At 44.5% G+C, this 24,946-nt stretch overlaps 1 protein-coding gene across 4 annotated transcripts in view; it reads left to right on the forward strand.

Moving 5' to 3' along the window:
• LOC130492897 (tetratricopeptide repeat protein 39B-like) overlaps positions 1-24,946 on the forward strand; it is a 68,414-nt gene that overhangs the window by 14,300 nt on the left and 29,168 nt on the right. For 2 of the 4 annotated variants that reach the window (XM_056866662.1, XM_056866663.1), the window contains exons 2-7: positions 550-654; positions 4,014-4,145; positions 5,645-5,721; positions 8,856-8,923; positions 11,453-11,517; positions 23,254-23,331. In XM_056866662.1, the coding sequence (XP_056722640.1) occupies positions 560-654; positions 4,014-4,145; positions 5,645-5,721; positions 8,856-8,923; positions 11,453-11,517; positions 23,254-23,331 (515 nt within the window). In that variant the 5' untranslated portion in view covers positions 550-559. Of the gene's footprint in view, positions 1-549; positions 655-4,013; positions 4,146-5,644; positions 5,722-8,855; positions 8,924-11,452; positions 11,518-23,253; positions 23,332-24,946 lie in introns of those variants that run through there. The other 2 variants (XM_056866664.1, XM_056866665.1) reach the window with 2 other exon arrangements.

Raw genomic sequence — 24,946 nt, forward strand, 5'->3', positions numbered from 1 at the left:
CAATAGTAAGCAGTTTCTTAGCCTCTTGATTACTCACACTATTCTCTCTCTCTCTCATTTACACACATATGATATCATGTGACTCTTACTTGTAACTTGTAACTTACTTTAGAAAACCATATGGTTAATCAATGTAACCACTGAGTCAAGTTTATTTTTAATGAGAGAACATTGATATTCATGGAAGTGAAGTATAAAGTACAAATACATTTGTAACAATTTCCCACACATTAGCAAGATTTTAAAAATAGATTTTGAGAGATGATCTTTCCAGGTATTACTGCATTCCATAAACCTCATCATTTATTAGTTTTGAAGTTAGTTGATATGTTACCTTAAATATATTTATTTTCTTAGCTTTAAGATAATGTGATGAGAAAACATACTGAATCCAGTCTAATTGTATCTGGTCTTATTTTATATCTGAGACAGGCATAATAAAATAGAATGTATAAAACAGCTAAACTATGCTATGCGGTTTGTATGCTGGCTTGGAATAAAGACAGACATTGCTAGTTAAATCTTAGTTTTCATTGTCTGCTTTATTAGGGCCACCAAGATGGATCTCAAGTGTGCTTTGGAAGAGTGTACAATGGCATTAAATCTATTTCTAAACAACAAATTCTCAGAGGCTCTGGAATTACTTCGTCCATGGTGAGTAATATAGAAAAAAAGGTAGGCCATCTGGTTCCTGGAGATTAATATAAGACATCTCAGCATTGTAGTTTCCATTATTTCTGTGTCCTCTATTCTACTAAGGCAGATAGATCTTCTGCAGTTATTTGTTTCAATCCTCTGAAGTGACCTAGATATTTTGTTACTCAGAATTTGTGCCTTTTTCAAATTTAAAATATCATATACATCATTGCATATGCACCTAAAAGAGAGAAAGTGCAGGGGCGTAGACGTTCCAATTTCCGGGGGGGCTGGGGCTGGGCCAGAGGCATTGCTATGACATAATAGGGAGGGGCCAGTGACATCACAGGGAGGGACTTCCTTTGCCCACTACCACCCCAAGATCCCTTTCTTGGTCTGTCACTCCCAGCTCAGATCCCATCAGTACATATGTGAAATTGGGATTTTTTTGCCCCAATATGCATTGCTTTACACTTGCTTACAATGAATCTCATTTGCCATTTTAATGCCCATTCTTCCAGTTTGTAGAGATCTTTTTGGAGCTCTTCACAGTCCAATTTTGTTTTAACCACCCTAAATAATTTGGTGTCATCTGCAAACTTGGCCACCTCCTCACCCCCAACTCCAGGTCATTGATGAACAAGTTGAAAAGCATCGGTCCCAACACAGATCCCTGAGGGACCCCATTGCTCACATCCCTCCATTGTGAGAACTGACCATTTATTCCTACTCGCTGCTTCCTATTTTTCAACCAGCTCTCAATCTATAAGAGGATTTGTCCTCTTATCCCATGACTCTGAAATTTGTTTAACAGTCTTTGCTTAGCAAACTTTGTCAAAAGCCTTTTGGAAAATCGAAATACACAATTTCTACAGGCTCATTCCTGTCCACATGCTTACTGACACTTTCAAAAAATTCTAAAAGGTTAGTGTGACAGGATCTACCTTTACAGAAGCCATGTTGGGTTTTGCTCAGTAGGCCTTGCCATTGTATATGCTTGACAATTTTATCTTTAATAATGCTTTCCATTGATGTACCTAAAATAGACATTAAGCTAACTAGCCTGTAATTTCCTGGGTCCCCCCGGAACCTTTTTTATAAATGTTACATTGGCCATTCTCCTGTCCTCTGGTGCAGAGACTGATCTAAAAGACAAGTTACATACCGTATATACCTGTGTATAAGCCGACCCGCTTATAAGCCGAGGTGCCTAATTTCTCCCCAAAAATGGGGAAAAATTAGGCACCCGCGTATAAGCCGAGGGTCGGCTTATAACCCCTCCCCCCCCAGCAGGCTTACCTTTGCTCCAGGCCCGGCGGTGGCGGCCCGCAGCCACAGAAGGCCCTCCCAGGCCAGTCCTGGCCAGGGGGAGCTCTGCGCGCCCGGCGGGGGTGGCGGCACGGCCTTCCAGCGGCCGCAGGAGGCCCTCCCAGGCCGGTGCCGGCCGGGAGGAGCAGGGGGGCGCCCGGCGGCGATGGCAGCGCGGGCCTCCAGTGGCCGCAGGAGGCCCCCCCAGGGCGCTCCTGGCCGGGGGAAGCCGTGTGAGCCCGGCGGCGATGCCGGCGGCGGTAAGTTCCCCCCTCCCTCCTCTACCGTATTGACCCGCGTATAAGCTGAGGCCGGCTTTTTCAGCCCTTTTTTGGGGCTGAAAAACTCGGCTTATACGCGAGTATATACGGTATTACTTTTAGGAGTTCAGCAATTTCCCATTTGAGTTCTTGAAGAACTCTAGGGTGAATACAGTCTGGTCCCTGTGACTTGTTAGTTTGCCTAGATGTTCTAGGACTTCCTGCCTTGTTACCAGTATTTGCCCCAGTTCCTCATTCTCACCTCCCCAAAATCTCTGCTCAGAAGAAAGTTTTAAGAAGGGCATGTTGATGGAAGATAGGGCTATCCATGGCTACTAGTAAAAATGAATACTAGTCATAATGTATACCTATTCTCTCTAGTATCAGAAGAGCATGCCTATTATATTAAATGCTGTGGAACACAGGCAGGATAATGCTGCTGCAGTTGTCTTGTTTGTGGGCTTCCTAGAGGCACCTGGTTGGCCACTGTGTGAGCAGACTGTTGGATTTGATGGACCTTGGTCTGATCCAGCAGGGCTTTTCTTATGTTCTTTTCTTATGATACATTCTCAAAGAACTGAATCAACACCCTATAATTTGAATCCACTGACTGTAAGGAAGCTTTTCTAACAGTCCACCTAGTGGGGCAAAAGTGTCTCAGAATTATGTTCTTTTTCGCTGATAGTGTTTAAACAGTTTCAGCCCAGTAAACCCGAACCCAAAATTTACCAATTTTTTTTTGCCCTATTTACAACATGTGCAAAACAATGGACATATAGTGCTCTTGGCTTTTCATGCTTTACACGAGCCTGTACTCCACTGTACAGTACAATGGCCTGACAGGCAAGGTAGCTTACTGATGCTAAAATTGTCAGCAGTGCCTTTCTCAATATACACACAAATACATACTAGCAAACAAGAACAAAGCCCCAAAGAATCATGGAAATTATAACATGATACAACAGGAAGGTAGGACAGGACTGTGCTTCAGCTGCCATTGTAACAGACCCTTTCATGTGGGCACTGGTTGCCCAGGGGGCGGGTCAGCTCCCCTGGCCAAGTTCGGGGGGGGGGTAGCTTGATCCCCTCAGCCCCCCCCCCCATAGTTTACACCTGTGAGAAAGTGTGTATATCAAACCAGGACTGGGTTCCAAAATAATACCCAGGTCCAAGGAATGGGCAGAGAGATGAAGGAACTCAGAAGTAGATTTGAAAAAAAATTTTCAGCGAGATGCTTTTCTAACGAGGAGACTACCAGCATGCATTATACGTGAAAAGAAAAAAAATGTATATGTGTGTGTGTGTATACACATACATACATACAGGTTGAGTATCCTTTATCCGGACTGATCCAAAAACCAAACATTTTGAGCCGGCATGCAGGCATTACTCACAGGCCCTCAGCAGCTCCATTGATGGTTCAATGTACACAAAATTATTTAAAATATTGTTTAAAATTGTTCTCAGGCTATGTGTATAAAGTATATGTAATATATATTATATAACATAAATGTATATATATACATAAAGTATATGTATATGTAAAGTGTGTGTGTGTATAATAAATGAATTTCATGTTTAGACTTGGCTCCCATCCCCAAGATATCCCATTATGTATATGCAAAAATTCCAAAATATTCCAAAATACGGAAAGATCCACAATACAGACCACTTCTGGTCCCAAGCAGTCCGGGTAAGGATAGCCAACCTGTATAACGTTACTTTGCAGAACTTGTAATTTTTTACTAAAGGGCACATAATTTTAGGAAATGGACACTTGAACTGAAATGTCAATTTCCCCCCAAACAGGTCAAAAGGCAGTATGTACCATGCCCTAGGTTATAGCACTATTTTAGTTATGCAAGCTGCTATGACCTTTGAACAGCAGGATATCCAAATGGGAATTGCTACAATGAAAGAAGCTTTACAAACCTGCCAAAAGTAAGCATCACTGAATTGTGCATTGATTAAATTTAAATATTAGTGGGTTCTGTATTCTCATGTTTGTGTTTCTGCTCAACAAGGAGTATCAGCCTTCCATCCTTCCAAGGTCGGTAAAATGAGTACCCAGCTTGCTGGGGGTAAAGGGAAGATGACTGGGGAAACCACCCCGTAAACAAAGTCTGCTTAGAAAACGCCGGGATGTGACGTCCCCCCATGGATCAGGAATGACCCGGTGCTTGCACAGGGGACCTTTACCTTACCTTTTTTATTCATAAAAAATATAATGTAAAGAGAGGCTACATTTTTGTGGTTTGGATACACACCATTTGGTAGAGAAGAAACTCTAATTTAAAAACTGCTGGGCAGCACTAAAGGAGAATCAAATGACTCTTAATATATATGCCTTATTGTTTCACCCTACATCCCAAGGCAGAGGGCAGTTTTGATGTCTGGGTTAGCATCTTCTCACAGTTTAGAAGACTTGATTTCACCAGTGGGAAGGGCTTTCTGACTTCGCCAAACCAGTCCTGTCTTTAAGTTCAGAGCAAGTCTTTAAAGAACTTCTATGACCTGGCAATTGGCATTTGAAATTTATATTGAATGCATGAAGCTGCCTTCTGAATCAGACCCTTGGTCCATCAAAGTCAGTATTGTCTACTCAGACTGGCAGCAGCTCTCCAAGGTCTCAGGCAGGGGTCTTTCACATCACCGGCTTGCCTAGTCCCTTTAACTGGAGATGCCGGGGATTGAACCTGGGACCTTCTGCATGTCAAGCAGAGGCTCTACCACTAAGCCACAGTCCCTCCCTCATTTCTTTCTGCCCCTGCCCTCCTCCTCTTTCCTAATTTAGGATTACTGTAGGAGGGGGTTCTTTTTCTAAACCAGACTTAATTGGACTCAGCTGGCTGACCCTCCCTCTGAGCTGGATAGAAGGCCATCACACACAAGTGCAGGAAGTTCCATGCAGCTTTTCTTCTCCCTTCCACAGATTAGATTGGGTAAGATGAGTTAACATCTTCACTACTAGGCTAATGGCTAGTGGCAGTAGTTACCAATTTGCACTAGGGTTACCAACCTGCAGGTACTAGCTGGAGATCTCCTTCTATTACAGCTGATCCCCATCTGATAGAGATCAGTTCCCCTGGAGAAAATGGCTGCTTTGGCAATTGGACTCTTTGGCATTGAAGTCCCTCCCCTTCCTAAACCCTGCCTTCCTCAGGCTCCACTTCAAAAACCTCCCACTGGTTACGAAGAAGGACCTGGCCACTCTAATTTGCACCATCCTCTGCCATTTTTCCAAGTTCTCTCCAACAAGCTGGCTGGGTAATACCATGCTTAGGTCCCTGCCCTCAACTGTTCTATATTATTAACAGCCTATTTTATCCAGCACTGAATTTTGCTCTTGTTTCTCCTCTAAACTCTTGGCAAGTGTGCAAGGGTTTCAAGAATAAAAGTAAGGTTTTTACTGATTGTCTTTCTCATTCATATTAACGTAGATTCAGGAAAAGAAACACAGTGGTGGAATCATTGTCCAGTTTAGTTTCAAAACAATCTGTAGATCAGCTGAGTGAAGGTAAGAAAACCACAGGATGAGCTGTCATTTCTGTAATGCATATTCTTAGATTGTTTTGATCACATGATATAGTATCTCATTTGCTCTAAATATTGAGATTAAAGTAGCATCGTTCATTCTTTGCTAATTTAGTGTCTGGCTGTGATATCTCTAAGGAATACCATGTATGCTACCCTGAGTTCCATCAGGGAAGGGGGAAAAACATAATGGAAAACGCCATCTTTGGATTTATTTTTGTTTCCTCCGGAGGTCTTTCAGTGTATTATTAAATTATGCAGTAGTCTAGCAGCTGATGTATTTGACTATTCCTCTTTAATAATTCTGTTGGCTCCAGAACTACTTTCTATGATACTCTGTGCACCGGGGCTTGGCCCTCAGGGTTCCTCCCTGAGGCTTCCATCCTGGCGTGCCTCCCTCAGGGTCTGGGACAGTCTCAGAATGGCAGCGGCACTCAGAGAAACTCCCAGCATCTCACTCTGCCCTTGGACTTTTGCCTCTTACGCTCTCTCTCTCTCTCTCTCTCTCTCTCTGTCTCTCTCTCTCTCTCTCTCTGTCTCTCTGTCTCTGTCTCTGTCTCTCTCTCTCTCTCTCTCTCTCTCTCTCTCTGTGTGTGTGTCTCTGTCTCTGTCTCCAGGCAATCGTCCACCCTCCTCCTCGGCTGCAATCTCCCCCTTTTATCCCTTCGCCAGCTCAAATTCCCTGGCTCTCCCTCAACTCTACCCCCCTCACCCAGGTGTTGGCTCTTCCCCCTTAATCTCCCTCCTCCCGCAGGGCTGCGGCCTTGCCCTTCCTTTCACTGTGTGATTACTCATCCGTAACTTCTCTGCATTCTCTCTCTTTCCTCCCTTTCCTGCCGCTTGGAGCCTCATCTCCCAGGTGTCAGCTTTCTGCAGGCTCTCCTCCTCGGCCGGCTGCCTGTGTTTTGGTGAGACTGCCGGCTGCGAGGAGGGGGGAGCAGCAATCTCCCCATGGACGAGGCAGGGAAGGGAGGGAGTGTGGGGGTGCCCTGAAGTCTTCTCCCTTCCCCCAGGTAAGTGGTTGCCATGGGACCTGCCTCGCCCTGGCCTCTTCTTTCCCTTTGGAGGTGTTGCGTCAGTGTGGAGGGGGCCTCTTGAGAGGCTTTGCTCCATCCTGACATCCTGGTCTCCCCTCTCAAGCTGTCTTCGCCTTCTGCCTGACCTCTGAGGGCCGGTGCCCACCCATCTTGAGCCCTGGAGGCCGGGCTGGGAAGGCAACCCTCGGCGCGCTGCCCAGCTCCTTCCCCCAAGTCTGGGGCTGCTGTGTTGACAGCTCCTGGAGGGAAGGCTGCTTCATCCAGCCCCGAACACATCCCCCCCCTAGCTTGCTGTCGTCATCCTCGAAGAGCCGGGATAAGTAGTCTGTGTTGCTGTGCTGTCTCCCCCATCGGTGGCATATAATGAAGCTGAAGGGGAAGAGGGATAAATACCAGCATAAGACTTGGGCATTGTGGGCTTTCATGCGTACCATCCAGACCAAAGGGGCATGGTCCGTTACTAACGTAAATGGATTGTTAGTGAGATAAAACTGCAGGTCACCGACGGCCCATTTGATGGCCAAGGCCTCTTTCTCTACTGTGGCGTAACGGGTTTCGGCTGGTTGTAGCTTCCTACTGAGGAACAGTATTGGCTGCTCTTGACCCTCGACCTACTGAGCCAACATGGCACCCAGCCCCGTGTCGGAGGCATCTGTAAAGACTACGAAGGGCTTATCAAAGTCTGGATTTTGCAGTATGGGGTTCCGCAAGAGCGCCCTCCGCAGCTGCTGAAATGCCTGGGTACGCTGCAGAGTCCACTGTATAGGATTAGGCGAATCTTTCTTCAAACAATCCAACAGTGGGCTGGGAATTGTTGCAAAATGGGGGATAAAGCGGCTGTAATAGCCCACGAATCCCAAAAATCACCATAGCTGTCTCTTGGTAGAGGGCACAGGGCTTTGTTCCAAGGTCACCACCCCATCTGGTAATGGTCTCAATTGGCCCTTTCCAATCAGGAAGCCTAGGTTTTTCAATTCCTGGAACCCCAGTTGGCTCTTTTTTGGGTTGACTTTCAGACCTGCGCCTGACAGGGCTGAGAGAACAGCTCTTAAGTGCTTTAGGTGCAACTGCCAATTCTGGCTGAAAATAATAATATCGTCAATGTATGTCGTGGCGAATGCCTGACAATGGGCAAGACCTGGTCGACCAGGCACTGAAAGGTGGCCCATGTAGCCCAAAGGGCATTATCCAAAATTGGAAACGCCCCTGGGGCGTGGCAAAGGCTGTCTTCTCTTTATCCTCCTCTACCATGGGTACCTGCCAATACCCTTTTGTTAAGTCGAGAGCCAATAGCTAGCGGGCCGTACCCAGTTGATTGATCAAGATCTCCGATCGGGGCATCGGGAAAGCATTTATTTGTTCCAGGCGATTCACTTCCCGGTAATCCACGCAAAAGCATAGTGTCCCGTCCTGTTTCGGGACAAGGACCACCGGGCTCCTCCATGCACTCCTGGAGGGTTCTATCACTCCTAGGCGCAGCATATCCTCCACTTCTCGTGCTACGATTTCCCATTGCTTCCGGGGCACGGGCCTCTAGTTGGCCCCGGGACACCTTACCTGGGGTTGTGATTACGACATGAGCCACCACCGAGGTCTGGCCTGGCCAGGTTGAAAATACCCCCAGCAAGATCTGTACATTTCCACATTACAGTAACTCAGATGAGAATTTACTGAGTTATTTTACATTTTACTGTAATAATGTATATGAAGAACCTTGGTAATTAATTGGAGGTCATAGTCACACACTCTCAGCCTCGACCCTGGCAAGCAAGCATTGGATGGAATACCAAGGAATACCAGGGGTGTGATGCAGATGCAGGCAATGTCAAACCACCTCTGAATGATTCTTGCCTTGAAAACCCTATGGGGTCTCCATAAGTCAGTTGTGACTTGATGGCAAAACACACAACAATAATGGACCATCAACATAATTAATGTAAACGATGGAGTAAGATAAAAATGTAAGTCAGATAAAAGGGTTAGATACATTTTTGGGGGGTCTGGGAATAACTATTTAATACCATTCATTTTTACTTTAAATATAGTAATGGTTACATCAGATGATTTTTTTCTTTAACAGAGGAAATGCACGCAGAAATCTGTTATGCTGAGTGTTTACTACAGAAAGCAGCACTGACATTTGTACAGGTAACGTAGTGTTCACACTTCAGTAATGTAAGTGCATATGTGGTTGGAATACACTAATACACTATAGCCTACAATTTATTTTGTTAAAATAAAATTATGATATTTTCTTAATTAAGATGTAACTTTTCCCCTACTATAAAATGTATCGAGACATAATGATGTATATATGTATGTTTGTGTGGATGGATATACTGCTGAAGTTGGGCTTCAAATGCTGCTGTATCAGTGATGATTCTTGTTTAAAGTGCTCAATATATGTTAGGGAAGACTGCACAGTTCACAGCCAAGAGCATGATTTCTTGCTCTTCTCTGTCTCTATTCATGTATTTAAAACTGCTTTTTATTATTTGAGTATATGCCCTGCTCAATTATAGTACATTACCACCATTCACAAGGTATGTTTTTCACATTTTAAAATGTTGCTGTACCCTGTCCACCCTACATGCCTATCCCAGATGCTGGTCCCTGTGACCAATTTCTGATATAGTCGCACAGCTGCCCTTCTAGCCTGCCAAGCACCATTTTCCTTCATTATCTCACTCCTCAGGGAAATTGACAAGGCAGGGGAAAACTCTGTTTCCCCATGTCTTGACGCTTATACAAAGTAATACCTGTGTTTTTTAAAAATAATAATAATCCAGGATGCATGTGCATGTTCTCTTTTTCCCCATAAGCAGAAGCAGCAATGATGGCAGAGAAAAGTGTGCCAGTACATTGTAATAGAATATGATCTGGCATTCTGTTTTTATATAACTTGCTCTTTTGACCTTATCATGTTTACCACTAACATTAAAGTTAGACCTTCAAAAGCAGGAAGTATTATGTTCATAATTATGAGGAAGAGAATTCCTGATAAAAGTACATTGTTTTGCAAATACCAATGTGTGAAATATTGTCGAAGGCTTTCACGGTCAGAGTTCATTGGTTCTTGTAGGTTATCCGGGCTGTGTAACCGTGGTCTTGGAATTTTTTTTCCTGACGTTTCGCCAGCAACTGTGGCAGGCATCTTCAGAGGAGTAACACTGAAGGACAGTGAGAGACACTGTCCTTCAGTGTTACTACTCTGAAGATGCCTGCCACAGTTGCTGGCGAAACGTCAGGAAAGAAAATTCCAAGACCACGGTTACACAGCCCGGATAACCTACAAGAACCATTATGTTTGCCATTATGTTGCCAAACTATGTAGTGATGTTGAAGTACACTTGGGTTCTTGCTCTAGATTTTGGAGTTTTTAATACATTTGTCCCTGCAAATTTTGCCATCCATTTCTTTTATTTGAGATCATTAAATAAAGTAGGTCTCTTGGCTTTAAACTGTAGCCATTTACCTCTCCCTGTATAGAAAGGGTCGCATTACACCCTGTAGATTAAAGTCACTGCTGTTCTTTACCATAATAACAATTATAAACCGCATTTGAGAAGACCTTTTGGGCAAACCTTACTTTCAGATTCCTCCATATGATCACATATTGGAACATATGAAAACAGTAATGTGATTTAGGCTGTATGAGTGGGACTTGGCAGCTGTCTGTATTATTGTGGCAAGTGGGGAAAAGTGCAGCTATGGTTGTTCAAACTGCTTTTGGCTCACTGTATATAAAACCCAGTTAATGCTCGCCTTTTCTCTTGTAGTTGTTCATCTCTATGTAGTCATGTAGAGGAATTTGAAAGTGTGAATAAGTATTAAGGCTCCAAAGATTAGCTTGTAGGAGGGGACACATGTGCAGGGCTAACTATAGCAGAAATAGAGGGCAGAAATAAAGAATAAATAGCCCAACGTGAAGAGTAGGTAAAGCATCACTTGATGGCAATGCCACCTGTTGTCACTTGCCAATGTCCTTTTATGTATCTGTGTACCAAAACTGGCTGAACAGACTAACTCGAAATTTGGGCATGATGCTCTGAATCCTAAAACTTGGCAGCAACTGAAAAGTGAGACAAGTGCCAGTATTGGTTTGATTGAACAGGTGACTGGGATCTGGGCTAGTACATTGACTTTAATTATACCTTCGCTCTTATCTTGAGCTGGTACATTTAAGCCTATCCTCAATAAACCATTAACTAGTATGAGTACAGATGTCATTGTTTAGCATTCCATTCCTTTATTGTATTAAATTGTTTATTGTTTAATTGTATTAAAACATGAACATAATTGGACACAATGGCCAGTATCCAACAAGAACTGCAAGTGGTGTTGAGCTCATGAAATGGGATTTTTCCGCTTCCCCCTCCTGTCTCATTGGTGTCTTATTCCAGTGGAAGTGTTCTTCTGATGGTAGACAATAGTGGTATATCTTGTATTTCAACGTAGCTTGATATATAAGTGCTTTTTCTGTCAATTTTACCTTTGAAAAAGATGTCTCCTTGATTATGAGTAGCTTACGCATTCTAATATTTCATTTATAAGAATATACATTTTATTTTTCAAACTCTATTCAGTGTTGACACTTCTCTTGCACAATTGTGTTTTAGTATGCTCTTTGCAACCATATAGCTTTGCTTGATATTTTTTCAAATCCATTTTTCTTAGGATGAAAATATGATCAACTTCATAAAGGGTGGCCTCAAAATTAGAACAAGTTACCAAATATACAAGTAAGTCCCCAAAATATGTGTACTATGTATGTTGCAGCAAACTGATTTCCTGTGTTTGCTGAGATAGCAAAAAATTGATGCCGAATGTTTCTGTCCCAGGGTGTGGTTGAAAGATGCATGATGCAGCACCTTTGCATGTCTAGGCCAGATAGTGCCTGGATGGGAAACTTCTAAGGAGCCCTATATGTGCTGCCTTAAGTTCTGTCTTTGAAGAATGGGAGAAGTGATTCTTTGAAGGGAGCGGAAAAGATAATAGCTTAGTATTTTAGACAGCTTTCAGTGAAAGATAGACAGATAAATGAAGGATGAAAAGCAGTTGGGTCTGATCAGGGAAGGCCAGGGAAGGCATCTTGCTCCTCCCTTTTGCACAAGCTCCTGCAGTGTTACAAATTAGGCAAACCTATACTAGTTGGCCTCAAAAGGAAATTTAATCGCTCTTCTTCTGGCAATGGCATCCTTTTTCTTTGGTGAAATCAATTTTGAGAACCCCAGTTTCTCCTTGCAAGACATAGGTATTTTATGTTCACAGCCTATGGACTGTCAGTGTCACCGGATAGTCACTAGCCTGTTAGCTTTATGGTTATAGTGAACTTCAGCAGGTTTGGCTCCTATATCAGAGCCTGGAGAGGTAGTTAGGAGTAGGCAGCTGAGTGCTCATGAGGACTCCAGAGGCTAAGGTTATTCTTGCTGGCATAGGCTTTTGAATAGACTTATAGTTGCACATTGGTCAAGCAGCTTCCAAATCAACAGTAACTTACCACATATGAATAGCACTGCTTATATATATGAAATGGGAGGTACATTGCTTGGATGCTAAGCAGCACAAGCAGAGTTGCGCTACAGGAAGGAAATTTCTCCACTGCCCCTCTCACGGCAGCCCCCCCCCCATGGTTCTTGGGTTGGTGGACCTGAGGGAACAATGTATGCGGGAGGGGGGGGGACTGGGTATCTGCAGCAGGAGTGGGGAAATAAGCAAAAATCAGCCTTCTTGTACAAATATTAAAGCCATTCCAAGAATGAAAAGAACGGCATTATAAGATCCAAACATTAGGTATGATGACTTTACTAAGGCCCTCTACAGTAATTCCTGTCAGCACATTTATCTTTTCTCTTGCTCTCTCTATCCGTAAACTGATCCAGATGTTCATCTGCATGGCTTCTGTGCAGTCCCACATTGGGACTGTGCATGCACAGGCCAGCCACGGATAGAGATTTACTAGCTTCTAGAATGATCGAAACTGGGAGTGCTCCCCCTCCCCTTCGCTCATGTAGCCTTCCCGCCCAAACGGTCACATGACGAAGGGGGAGGGAGCTCTCCACCCTCCTGTTCTCTTTCTGCTGCCACAGTAAGAAAACGTGCTTCCCCTCAGCTCTTCGATTTGCCTCAGCTGCTAAAATTTGAGACCAAGAAGGATGAAAAAGTCCCTTTATTTAAGAACTGCCGCACTTGCGGTACAAAAATGGCTAAGAACGACGGTCATTCTGACTGCCTCCTGTGCCTTAGGGAGGGGCATATTCCCTCTTCGTGTAAAACTTGTGCCAAACTTACAACAAAGGCACTGCAAGTCCGTTCCTCGCAGCTCAAGGCCCATTTATATGAGGAATCCCTCAGGCCGGACACTTCTACTGGGCCTTCTAAACGCCCACTCTCCGTAGTTTTGGTCCCTGATCCTCCTGGGCTCGTGGGGGAGTCTTAATCCGAAGCGGCGCGATCCTTTTCCATTCCAATGGAGAAAAAATCCCGCCAGACTGCTCCGGACAAGTCTAAAGGTACATCCAAACTTCATAAATCTTCTAATACAAAATCTTCAAAGTCTACTGCTTCTACTTCCAAATCCTTGAAGTTGACGCCTTCAGCGTCGGGAGAGCCAGCTTGGCATCAATCTCCATCCAAGTCGCCCTGGCGCCGCTCTCCGCATTGAGAGTCCCCCTCGCAACGGGATAATACACAGCAGCAGACTACACCGTCACTGATAGTTTTGGAAGATTCACCTCCACATAAGATCTTGGCTTCTCTACGCAGAGAAGTTGAGAAGTGCAAGCCCAGCTGAACATACCTTTGGAGAATTCTCCTGGATCTTTACCAGGACATCATCCCTCGATGCCAACATCTTGCTACGGAGGGCCTCAGCGTTCTGGTTCCTCACATCCGGAGGTTACCTAGGTACAGCGCAGAGAGTCGCCTCATTGGCCTGACTCCCCTGGCACACTTGCTCCTGATGATCGTCCACCTGCATCGCCCCGGGGTTCATAGAATAGAATCACAGAATCATAGAGTTGAAAGGGACCACCAGGGTCATCTAGTGCAACCCCCTGCCCAATGCAGGAAATTAACAACTACTCCCCCCCCCCACTTCCCCAGTGACCCCAACCCTCCTCCCACCATGCAGGATCCCACAATCAAAGCACTCCCGACAGATGGCCATCCAGCCTCTGCTTAAAGACCTCCAAAGACGGGGACTCCACCACCCTCCGAGGCAGTGCATTCCACCATTGAACAGCCCTCACCGTCAGGAAGTTCTCCAATCATCGACCTTGAGCGGCGTTCATCATCTCGGTGCTGAGAGCGGTGTGAGCACAATTCACCAATCATCGATCGCTGAAGGCGTTCATCCTTTCGGCTCCGGGAATGGGGCGCAGATTGTGAAGAACAGTCTTCTTCTCAACACCGAGACCAGCACATTGACAGCAGAGACCGCTCCTCCTCTCGGCGCCAAGAGAGGCACCACCGCAACTCCCTGGATCAACGCTATCATCCTCGCCACCGCTCACCGAGGAGGAGATATCGCTCGTTGAGGAGTTATTCTTCATATTCCTTGGACGACGGCAAAGGCTCCACATCCAGACACCAAAGAGTCGTTCATCTTCTGCCCAATCTTGGCGCAAGCATTACCGATGCTCTCGTTGTAGTCGATCACCCTGTTCCTGTCATTGGCATCAACACTCTCCTCATAGTCCTCGGCGCCGGGACAGTCCTCGATGCTGGGACAGCTCCAGGCAATACCCTTTGTCCTCTTCAGCTGCCAAACGCCATCGGGGTCGAGCCGGTGCCACACTACTGGCACTTTCCCTTTCACCAGTCACTGTCTCTGATGGTAGTGTACTGCAGGACTCCACGTCGAGTCACAGACCTCTCAACCGTCTCCCAACGATGTGGTGGGGGATACGAAACCTATCTCCCCCACAGGAGATGTTAAGCTGTATGCCAAGCAGCTCATCTGCAAGGCAAGGGCTTTGAACATTGATTATAGGGTGGATGACTCTGGCCCTGTGGACACTATTATGGACATTCTCCATTCACCAGACGCGGGCCCTGTGGCCCTCCCTATGATTTAGAGTATCCTAGATATTGCCAATGCTAATTGGGTTTAAACCAGTGTCTGTTGCCTCCTCAACTAAAAAGGTTGAGAATTTGTAGAAGATTAGACGTGAAAGGGAAGAATTTCTCTACCACCATCCCCCTCCAATTTCTATGGTGGTTGAGGCACTACTTGGGAAGTATAGGTCGGGCTCACATTCCTCACCCCAAGACAGAGGGGGCCGCAAGCTAGATTCCCTGGGCTGTAAGGTTACACCTCTAGTGCCATTGCTTTGAGAATCTCCAGTTTTCTGGCGGTCATGGCACACTACCAGTACTCCTTATGGGATAGAATCTCTAGTGGCTTACCTGAGGATCTAAACCTGTCGCGCCCCCGACCGTAGGGCTGCCCCCTCAAGAGGGGTCTCCCTCGCTTGGGTGCATGTTGGGGTTGTCGGGGTTTTGGCAGAGAGGATCTCCTTGGCCTCAGACCACTCAGAGGAGGATGAAGAACTTTACTCCCCTGAGCTGGCCAGCTCGGTAACTCCCAGTCAATACCGGGGTCAGTAGACAGCCAGCCAGCCTGATTGGCCTCCATCCCCTCTGTTTTATATCCTCCCCCCTTTGGGTAGCCCCACCTACCCGCACCTCAACCTGAGGCTATAAAGGTTCCTCCCTTACCCCCTATCTCTCCTTGGCTGGAGAGTTTCCCAAGAGTGCAGGGGCCTCGTCTTTGCCCCATCCTCACTCTTCCGCCTCCCTGGGGCTCGCCTGGCCCTGGGCGGATCTTTTCCCCCTCAGGCCTCCTTCCCTGGCCGCGGCCGCTCTCCCCGCCCCCTTGGCTGTTCCTTCTTTCCAAGCTAAGCAGCCCTAAGCGTTTTAACTGCTCCTCATAGGGCAGTTGCTCTAGTCCCCTAATCATTTTGGTTGCTCTTTTCTGCACCTTCTCAAGCTCTGTAATATCCTTTTTTAGATGTGGTGACCAGAACTGTACACAGTATTCCAAGTGTGGTCTCACCATAGATTTGTACAAGGGCAGTATGATATCAGCAGTTTTATTCTCTATTCCTCATCTAATTATGGCCAGCATGGAATTTGCCTTTTTTACAGCAGCCACACACTGGGTTGACATCTTCATCGAGCTATCCACTACCACCCCAAGATCCCTTTCTTGGTCTGTCACTGCCAGCACAGATCCCATCAGTGTATATGTGAAGTTGGGATTTTTTTTGCCTCAATATACATCATTTTACACTTGCTCACATTGAATCTCATTTGCCATTTTAATGCCCATTCTCCCAGTTTGTAGAGATCCTTCTGGAGCACTTCACAGTCTGATTTTATTTTAACCACCCTAAATAATTTGGTGTCATTTTCAAATCTGGCTACTTCGCTGTTCAACCCCAACTTCAGGTCATTGATGAACAGGTTGAAAAGCACCGGTCCCAACACAGATCCCTGAGGCACCCCACTGCTCACATCCCTCCATTGTGAGAACTGACCATTCATTCCTACTGTCTGCTTCCTATTTTTCAGCCAGCTCTCAATCCATAAGAGGACTTGTCCTCTTATCCCGTGATTATGAAGTTTGCTTAGCAGTCTTTGATGGGGGACTTTGTCAAAAGCCTTTTGGAAATCCAAATACACAATTTCCACAGGCTCATTCCTGTCCACATGCTTACTGACACTTTCAAAAAACTCTAATAGGTTAGTGAGACAGGACCTACCCTTACAGAAGCCATGTTGGGTTTTGCCCAGCAGACCTTGCCCATCTATATGCTTGACAATTCTATCTTTAATAATGCTTTCCACCAGTTTACCCGGAACAGACTTTAAGCTAACTGCCCTGTAATTTCCTGGGTCCCCTCTGGAACCTTTTGTATAAATGGGTGTTTCATTGGCCATTCTCCAGTCCTCTGGTACAGAGGCTGATCGAAGGGACATATTACATATATTTGTTAGAGGTTCAGCAATTTCCCATCTGAGTTCTTGAAGAACTCTAGGATGAATCTTAGTCCCTGTGACTTGTTAGTTTGCAGTTTGTCTAGACGTTCTAGGACTTCCTGCCTTGTTACCACTATTTGCCTCAGTTCCTCATTTTCCCCTCTCCAAAATCTCTGTTCAGGAGAAGGAATCTGCCCTGTATCTTCAACAGTGAAGACAGATGAGAAGAATTCATTTAGTTTCTCAGCAATTGCTTTATTCTCCCTTAATGTTCCTTTACTGCTTACTTAGCCCTAAAGGGGTAGGTGATTTTCCCATACCTTGATGATTGGCTCATGGTGGCAAATTCCCTTGAGACTCTCCTGGATCATGTATCTATAGTTACATCCACCCTCGAAAACCTGGGTCTGTTAGTAAACTATTCCAAATCCCAATTGTGCCTTACAAGGTCCCTTGAGTTTACTGGTGCCCGTCTGGACTCAGTTCGAGCCAGGGCCTACCTTCCGGTCCAACGCATTAGATCCATCCAGAAATTGGTGCATTTGTTCTCTGGTAATAGGTATCAGACAGCCCTTAAGGTGCAGAAACTGTTAGGCCTGATGGCCTCTACAACTGCTGTGGTGTCCTTCGCTCGTTTGCATATGCGTGTGCTACAAAATTGGTTTTTGCGCACTTTTAGTCACAACATCAACCTGCAGCATAAGAAACTGTCTATACCCAGGTCTGTGATCAAGTCCCTAAATTGGTGGTCATTGGAATCTAATCTTTCTTGGGGGGGGGGGGGTACCATTTCGCACACACAGGCCCCAAATTCATCTTTTTACCAATGCCTCCTTGTTGGGTTGGGGAGCCTCCAGGCTCAAGGGGTTTGGTCGAGTGCTGAGTCTGCCTTGCATATAAACTTGCTTGAACTGCGTGCTATCAGGCTTGCTCTCTGTTCCTTTGCAGGGACCGTGGAGAGACACCTGGTGCAAGTCACTATGGACAGCACGACCGCCCAGTATTATATAAACAAGCAAGGCGGCACAGGGTCCACTTCGCTTTGCATGGAGGCCGTCAGGATCTGGGAGTGGGCCATATCTCATCACGTCACCCTCACGGCAATTCACATCGCCGGAAAAAGCAATGTTTTGGCAGACGCTCTCAGTCATCGTATGGACAATGTTCACGAGTGGCGCATGAACCGGGCTTATCTTCAGCAGATTTTCGACATGTGGGGCACCCCTCACATTGATCTCTTTGTGACTCACGACAACACAGTCTGCCAGAGTTTTTGCTCCAGGGCGGCCATAGGCCCCAGTTCGATGGGGGATGCGTTCCAACTGTGATAGTTGGGGGATCTCTTCTATCTCTTCCCCCCGTTCCCCCTCTTGAGCAGGGTCATAGCCAAGATAAAGTCAGACAGGTCCAACTGCATTCTAATAGTCCCCATTTGGGCCAGGAGGTCCTGGTTCGCGGCTCTCATGACTCTGGCCAAGGGGAACTACGTGTTGTTTCCCCCGAACAACGATCTGCTCACGGGGAACGTTTGCAACCTGCCCAACCTGCGTCTAGCAGCATGGAGGATACAGGTTTGAACGTCTGGTCTGACAGAGTAACGGAGATCCCCCTCCATTCTCTTAGGCCCTCCACTAGAAAATTGTATGCTTCAAAGTGGAAACGTTTTACTGCATGGGCTCATCCCTGATAAGTGTTCCCTGACAAATATTTTTGATTATTTGTTGTCCCTCAAGGATGTTGGACTTTCGAACTCTTCCATTAAAGTTCACTTTTCAGCTATTTCAGCTATTCATGTTGATTTGGATTCAGGTATGGTGTTTTCTCACCTGCACACAAAGAAATTTTTGAAAGGTCTAGCCAACCTTTACCCTCCTGTGTCTCCGCCTATTCCCCAGTGGAGTTTATCCTTGGTGTTAACGCAGTTGATGGAACACCCATTTGAACCTATGGCCACATGTGACTTGTCCCTTTTGTCATACAAAACATCCTTTCTAGTGGCCATCACTTCGGCCATGAGGGTAATCAACCCCGCTGCACTCTGTTACCGCCCTCCTTTTACTAAGTTTCACGCGGATTGTGTGGTCCTTAAATTTAGCCTCATTTTCCTTTCGAACGTGGTATCGCCATTTTACCTGTCCCAAGTCATCATCCTCCCTGTTTTTTTCCCAGACGTCAAGTTGGATGCTGACAGAGCCCTGCATTCCTTGGATGTCAGCAGGGCCTTCTTGTTTTATCTAAAAAGGACAACTGACTTCAGGGTGGATGACAATTTATTTATTTGCTTTAGTGGTCAACATAAGGGCCAGTGTGCAACATCTCAGACCTTGTCCAGATGGATTTCCTCGGCTGTTAGATTGGCCTACGAGAATGCCCACGTCAAATGTCCACCTATGATCAAAGCACACTCCACTCAGGCTTATGCTGTTTCCACTGCCTTCAGTTCTAGAATGGACCTCAAGGACATCTGTCAGGCCGCGACCTGGTCCACTCTGTCCACTTTCATTAAGCACTGCGCAGTTAATGTGGACACCAGGGAAGCAGCGATGGGACGAGCCATTCTGCAGTCATTGTTTTGGTGACTTGTCCCACACCCACCTCCTGGTAAGCGAGCTTGCTACTCTCCCAATGTGGGGCTGCACAGAAGCCACACAGATGAAAACAAAGTTGCCCTTACCTGTAGCTGTTGTTCATCTAGTGGTCTTCTGTTCAGGCACACATCCCTCCCTCCTTCCCTGCTGTGGGACCTTCTCCTCAAAACCTCTGGAGATGGTTTCCGTGGCGGCAGGTAGGAGAAATGGAGGGAGGAGCGCTCCCTCCCCCATCGTCATATGACTTTGGGTGGGAAGGTTACATGAGCAAAGGGGAGGGGGACGCTCCCAGTTTCGATCTTTCTAGAAGCTAGTAAATCTCTATCCATGGCTGGCCTGCGCATGCGCAGTCCTAATGTGTGCCTGCACAGAAGACTACTAGATGAACAACAGTTACAGGTAAGTGCAATTTTGTTTTATCCTTATTTAACTACTCCCTTTATCCTCTCCCAGGTCCTAGTTTCTAAATCCCTACCATTTTCATATCTCTAAAGCACAGAATCTGCCTATTCCTTTCTTCCTGCTCATGCTGCATTCAGAAATACAAGAAGCCTTCCATTGTCAAAAATATTTCCCTTGAGACCCATTCTGCCTCCCAAATACCATCTAATTTCTCTTCTGCTTTTTGCCTCCAAACTCCTGGAGTATGCACTTACTGCCGCTGTTTTGGTTTCTTTCCTCCAACTCCTGCTTAACCTTTTACAATCTGGCTACTGTCCTCCACTGAAACTGACCTTTACCAAATCACTGACAGTCTCAATACCAAATCCATATGTCCCTATTTGTTTATCCTCAACTTTTGTTGCCTTTGAGTCTATTGATCTTCTGCTAAATTCATGTCCTCAGACTCCATGCCACTGCTTTAGCTGTTACTTGTCCCACCTGCCTCTTCTCTCCTTTAATGTTTTCACAGGGGAAATTCTTCCTTTTCATTCCCAGCTGCATTGGCGTCTCTCAGAGGTCTATGTGTGGTCTTCTGCTATTCTGACTTGCTCTGTGTTCTGTCCCTAGATGACCTCATCAAATCCCATGAGTTCTATTACCGCCTGTACACTAATGACACCCAGATAATTTTCTCTTCTTTCAAGGCTTCCCCTACTTGTATACTTTCTTATCCACTGACAACACTATTATCCTGGATCAGGCATGAAGCCTTGGTTTTTTTCACTTCTTCCCATACAACACTACAAAAATGTGTATCTTATTATCTATACCAACAGCAAAAATATTGTTCATATTCTGGTCCTTTCCTGTCTTGACTATTGCAAAAGTTTCCTCTCTAACCATCTATTGTGATACCTCTTCTCTGTCATTTTAATCCTGAATTCTGTTGCCAAAATCATCTACTTCTTTCAACATTCCTCTTTAATCCTTGCTTCCTGTTTGCTTCTTTACCCAGCACAGACCATTAAAGACCTCAATTACCATTAAAGACCTCAATTTCCTTGCCTCTTGTCTCTCTGCCCTTACACTCAGCTTTAGTCCTATCAATTACTTTCACCCCTCCACAGTTCTCCTAACTTTTTATGACTATTTACAGTAAACATGAAGCAAAATCTTGGGAGACTGGCTTTTCTTGGAAGTCTTATTTATTTCCTTCATTTGTACTCCACCTTTCTCCCCAATGGGGTCTCAAGGCAGCTCACATAATTCTCCTCCCCTCCATTTTATCCTCACAACAATCTTGTGAAATAATTTAGGCTGAGAGAATGTGACTGGCCCAAGGTCACCCAGTGAGCTTCTATGGCACGAGTGGGGATTCAGAGTTTCCCTTAATTCCCTGGATAGTGTAGACCAAGGGAGGTTTTTATGTAGAATTGCAGAAAAGACCACAAAGTGTTAAGAAGGATAAAATTTAGTTTTTACTTAACCATATTGACTTACAAAAAGAACAGAAAATTTTGAACAAACAAAATACTAGTTACAACATTCTGAGCAATAGATAACAAGCAGAAAATAAAGTCATCTGAATGTCCTTGAATCTAACATCCATAATGATGGCAACAAATCAGTGGATAGCTAAACATGATATTACCAGAATGTAATTGTTCCCTCATTTCATGGCTCAAAATGTAAACCATATTTAGTTTCCATGTTCTATCCTATAGTCCTCCATGATGTTTCTTCTTAAGGGATCCATTCCTATTGAGACCCTTCCCCTCTACCTGCTGGGATCCTCCAGAAGTTTTGGTCTCTCCTCTGGATTCCACTGATTGCATGACACGTGCATTGTTTTTGTGTGTTGTTTTTATCTTACATATGGGCTGTTATTTGTTTTGATGTGGTTGCAATTTATTGCCTTGTTAGCTGCCTTAAGTATGGAGATATAAGGTAGGGTATAAATATTTTAACTAAAATTCTAGAAGGACCTTTTGACTTTTCCCATGCAGCTACCAACATTTCTGCAGGTTTCCTATGGGGTAAGATGCCATTTCACCACAATATTCCCTCCCCCCATACACACACACCTTTTACAGGAGGAATGTGTAATCTCCACAAAAAGTTTGTTTGTGATGGGGGGGGGAAGGAAATTTTTTTTTCTAATCTAGAACAGAGTAAAGATATAAAGTTCAGCATGCAGTTGTCTTGGATTATCCTCCTGCTAAAAACCTCTTGTTGTCCAGGGGATGGGAAAGAAGAAATAGACCTAAGAAGACTGTTGACAAACACAACAAATGTTGCTATAACATCTGTAAAGCAAGATAGTGCTTGTAGAAAAATACTCCATATTTAACTTCACTGTGAACACATGAAGCTGCCTTATACAGAGTCAGACCACTAGCCTATCAAGGTCAATATTGTCTACTCTGGCAGTGGCTCTCCAGGGTCCAAGGTAGAGATCTTTCACATAATCTATTACCTGATCCTTCTTTGAACTAAAGATGCCAGAATCTGAACCTGAGACCTTCTGCATCCAAAGCAGATACTCTGGAGCCATGGCCTCTCCCCAAACCTTCTGCAATTGTGGATGAAAATACAGTAGTTACTTAGCAGTTTTTAGTTCAGAATGGAACTTAGGAAGCTAGTTTGTCCCTTTCTGTTTAGGATTTTTGTATAGCAGATCTGTTCCTCCATTTACTTCAGTCACATCGTTTTCCAAAATCAGGTCAGGTCCAGAATCAGTTCCCTAGATTATTCCTTTTTTAAAACTGTCTTCTCCATCAGGGTTATATAGCTTCTCATGAACAGGTACATGAGAAACAGAGTTGTTTATGTGAGTTAACTGCAAGCTTTGCAATTGTACAAGGTTCACTTTCTTGTTTAAAACCTTCAGCTTGCAGTGTTTGATTTGTGCCACTAGAAATCTGGGCCTCAGTTTAACCCCCACAAGTATAAAGATCATTAGGGTTTATGCATTCAGTGGGATGGACAATAGGATTTCTCCTTGGATTAGTCACTTTAGAAGATTTTCCCTCTTGATCCCACTAACTATATCAGTAACATTTAAAGAACTGGTGTCAACTCATCATCAGCATCAGAGCAAAATATAGGTGTATGAGCATGCATGTTTCTAAAATTTATCGGGTTCTTCACCAAACTGTTGAAGAACTCCCACGAAAACATCTTCCCCTACACACACAGAAAAATGCTGAAGTATACAAGGCTCAGATTTTTCCCTTGCCCCATTCCAGATGGGAATGCTCAGAGTTGTACAGAATTGCTCGGGGAATTCACTGATACTTATGTGATTAGGAAGGGACTGATATCCTTTATCTTCGCTTGCCCGGCATCATTCTCTTGACAATTCCTACTTTCCTTGGCCCCAGTCCTCAGCAGGACCAACCACACTACAACAAAATTTTAAGGCAACTGATCTCACTCTTTCTAGCAGTTTCTACCTCTGACATTCATCCTCAGGGCTTGTAGAATCAAAGGCATTTAGATCATTACTTATCTGGATTTCAGGGCTTGCTCGTTGCTGCAGCGTGGATGTTTTGGAGCTGCTTCTCTCCAAGGTACAAAGGAAGACCGCAGAGAAAAAAGGTGTGATGTATTTAGCTTTTTTTAGCTCTGTCAGTAAACTCTGAGGCTCTAAGGCATGTTGGTGTACCTTCTCCTGCAGTCTTCTTCACTCTTCTTTGGATATGCTGCTTGTGGGGCTTATGTACCTTTCTCTGGGCCTCAAATTTTTCTTTGTGTTTGCAGCTCTAGTTTCCTGTGTGGACTTTCCTCAGCTCTTAGGTTTGCCATGCCCTATTGTGACTGACTGGTGTGTATAAGATCAGGAGAACTAGCAGTTCCTGTGCCCTCAGATTCTCATGCTCAAGTCTTACTTTCTTTATACTGCTCAGCTAATTCAATCCTATTATCCTTCAAGCACTGGGCCATCTTTGTCTATTCAGTCTTTATTGTTACAGTCAAAGACCAGCATCTATACAAATTACAATCAATTGTAATATAACTTTTATCTCATGGCTCAAGCTTTTATTTCATGGCTTAAATTTTAGAGTGTTGGTAGTCTCTATCTTTTAAAGCCGTACACACTTTAGATCTAAAGTACCTGAAGAACTAACTTCACTGATATGAACCTGCCTAGGTGTTAATATTATCCAGGCATGTTCTGTGTGCAGAAGGCTACCTTGTCAGAGGGGAGGCTGGAGGGTGCTCATGACAAGTCTTTTTCACATGTGGTTACCAAGCTGCGGAACTCCCCCTCCACAGAGATACTGTACATCTGTCCCCTTCATTGTTGGCCATCTGGTGAAATCATAAAACTTCTCTTTTCTGAAATTCCTTTTGTGGTTCAGGGCTGATTCAGGATCTTTTAGAAAATTTATACTGCTTTTAATATATTGTAGCATGACTGGAGTTGCTTTTATTCGGTTCTATGCTGCTTTTAATTGCAACTAGGCAATTTAGTTCTGCTGCTTGAACCTTTGCTTTTTTGGTGAGTTCTCTGCTAACCTTTCAAAAAAACTGTACTTTAAAAATATGCTGCATTTTTTTTAATACTCTACTAGATCTTCTTGTAAACCACTTTGAGTACATTTTTGGAGAAATATGATAAAATTCCTAAATGAATAAATAAAATTCCATTGGCATTCTACCACAACTCAGGAAGGACCTTTTCCTAGGTAGCTATTAATATTCCAGTATTTTCTGCCCTTTGCTGGATTTTCAGCTGAATTTGAACCAATTAAAACTAACATTATGGTGAAATTATAGTAGTGTACTATCAAATCTTGGTCCTATCAGACTGCTGTTTGTATCAAACCCAGTCTTTGTGAGATCCATTGAACAGTCTGAGAACTTAACAGTTTTTGTTGTATTAAATTGTTTCCAGGTGTCTTAGTAAACCACAGACTCTGGGAAAAATATTGTCTAAAAGGTTTCATAGCTGTGCACCTCTGTGACCACATAATTCAGGAAGACCATGACTGTGTGTTGCAAAAGAGAAACAAAACAAGTTTTGAGCTTTTCCCATACAAAAGACTGATTTTGAAAGAGTTTCTAATTTTTGTTGTTTCCATGGTGCTGTGAGTGCTCGTGTGCAATCTGTATTATATAGAAACCACTTCAGAATTAATTGTTTGTGTGCCAGAACCCATTTAAAAATGTTTTGGCACACAAAGGACTGACTTTAAATGGCTTTTTATTC

The sequence above is a fragment of the Euleptes europaea genome, unplaced genomic scaffold, assembly GCF_029931775.1.
Source record: "Euleptes europaea isolate rEulEur1 unplaced genomic scaffold, rEulEur1.hap1 H_1, whole genome shotgun sequence".
NCBI lineage: Eukaryota > Metazoa > Chordata > Lepidosauria > Squamata > Sphaerodactylidae > Euleptes > Euleptes europaea.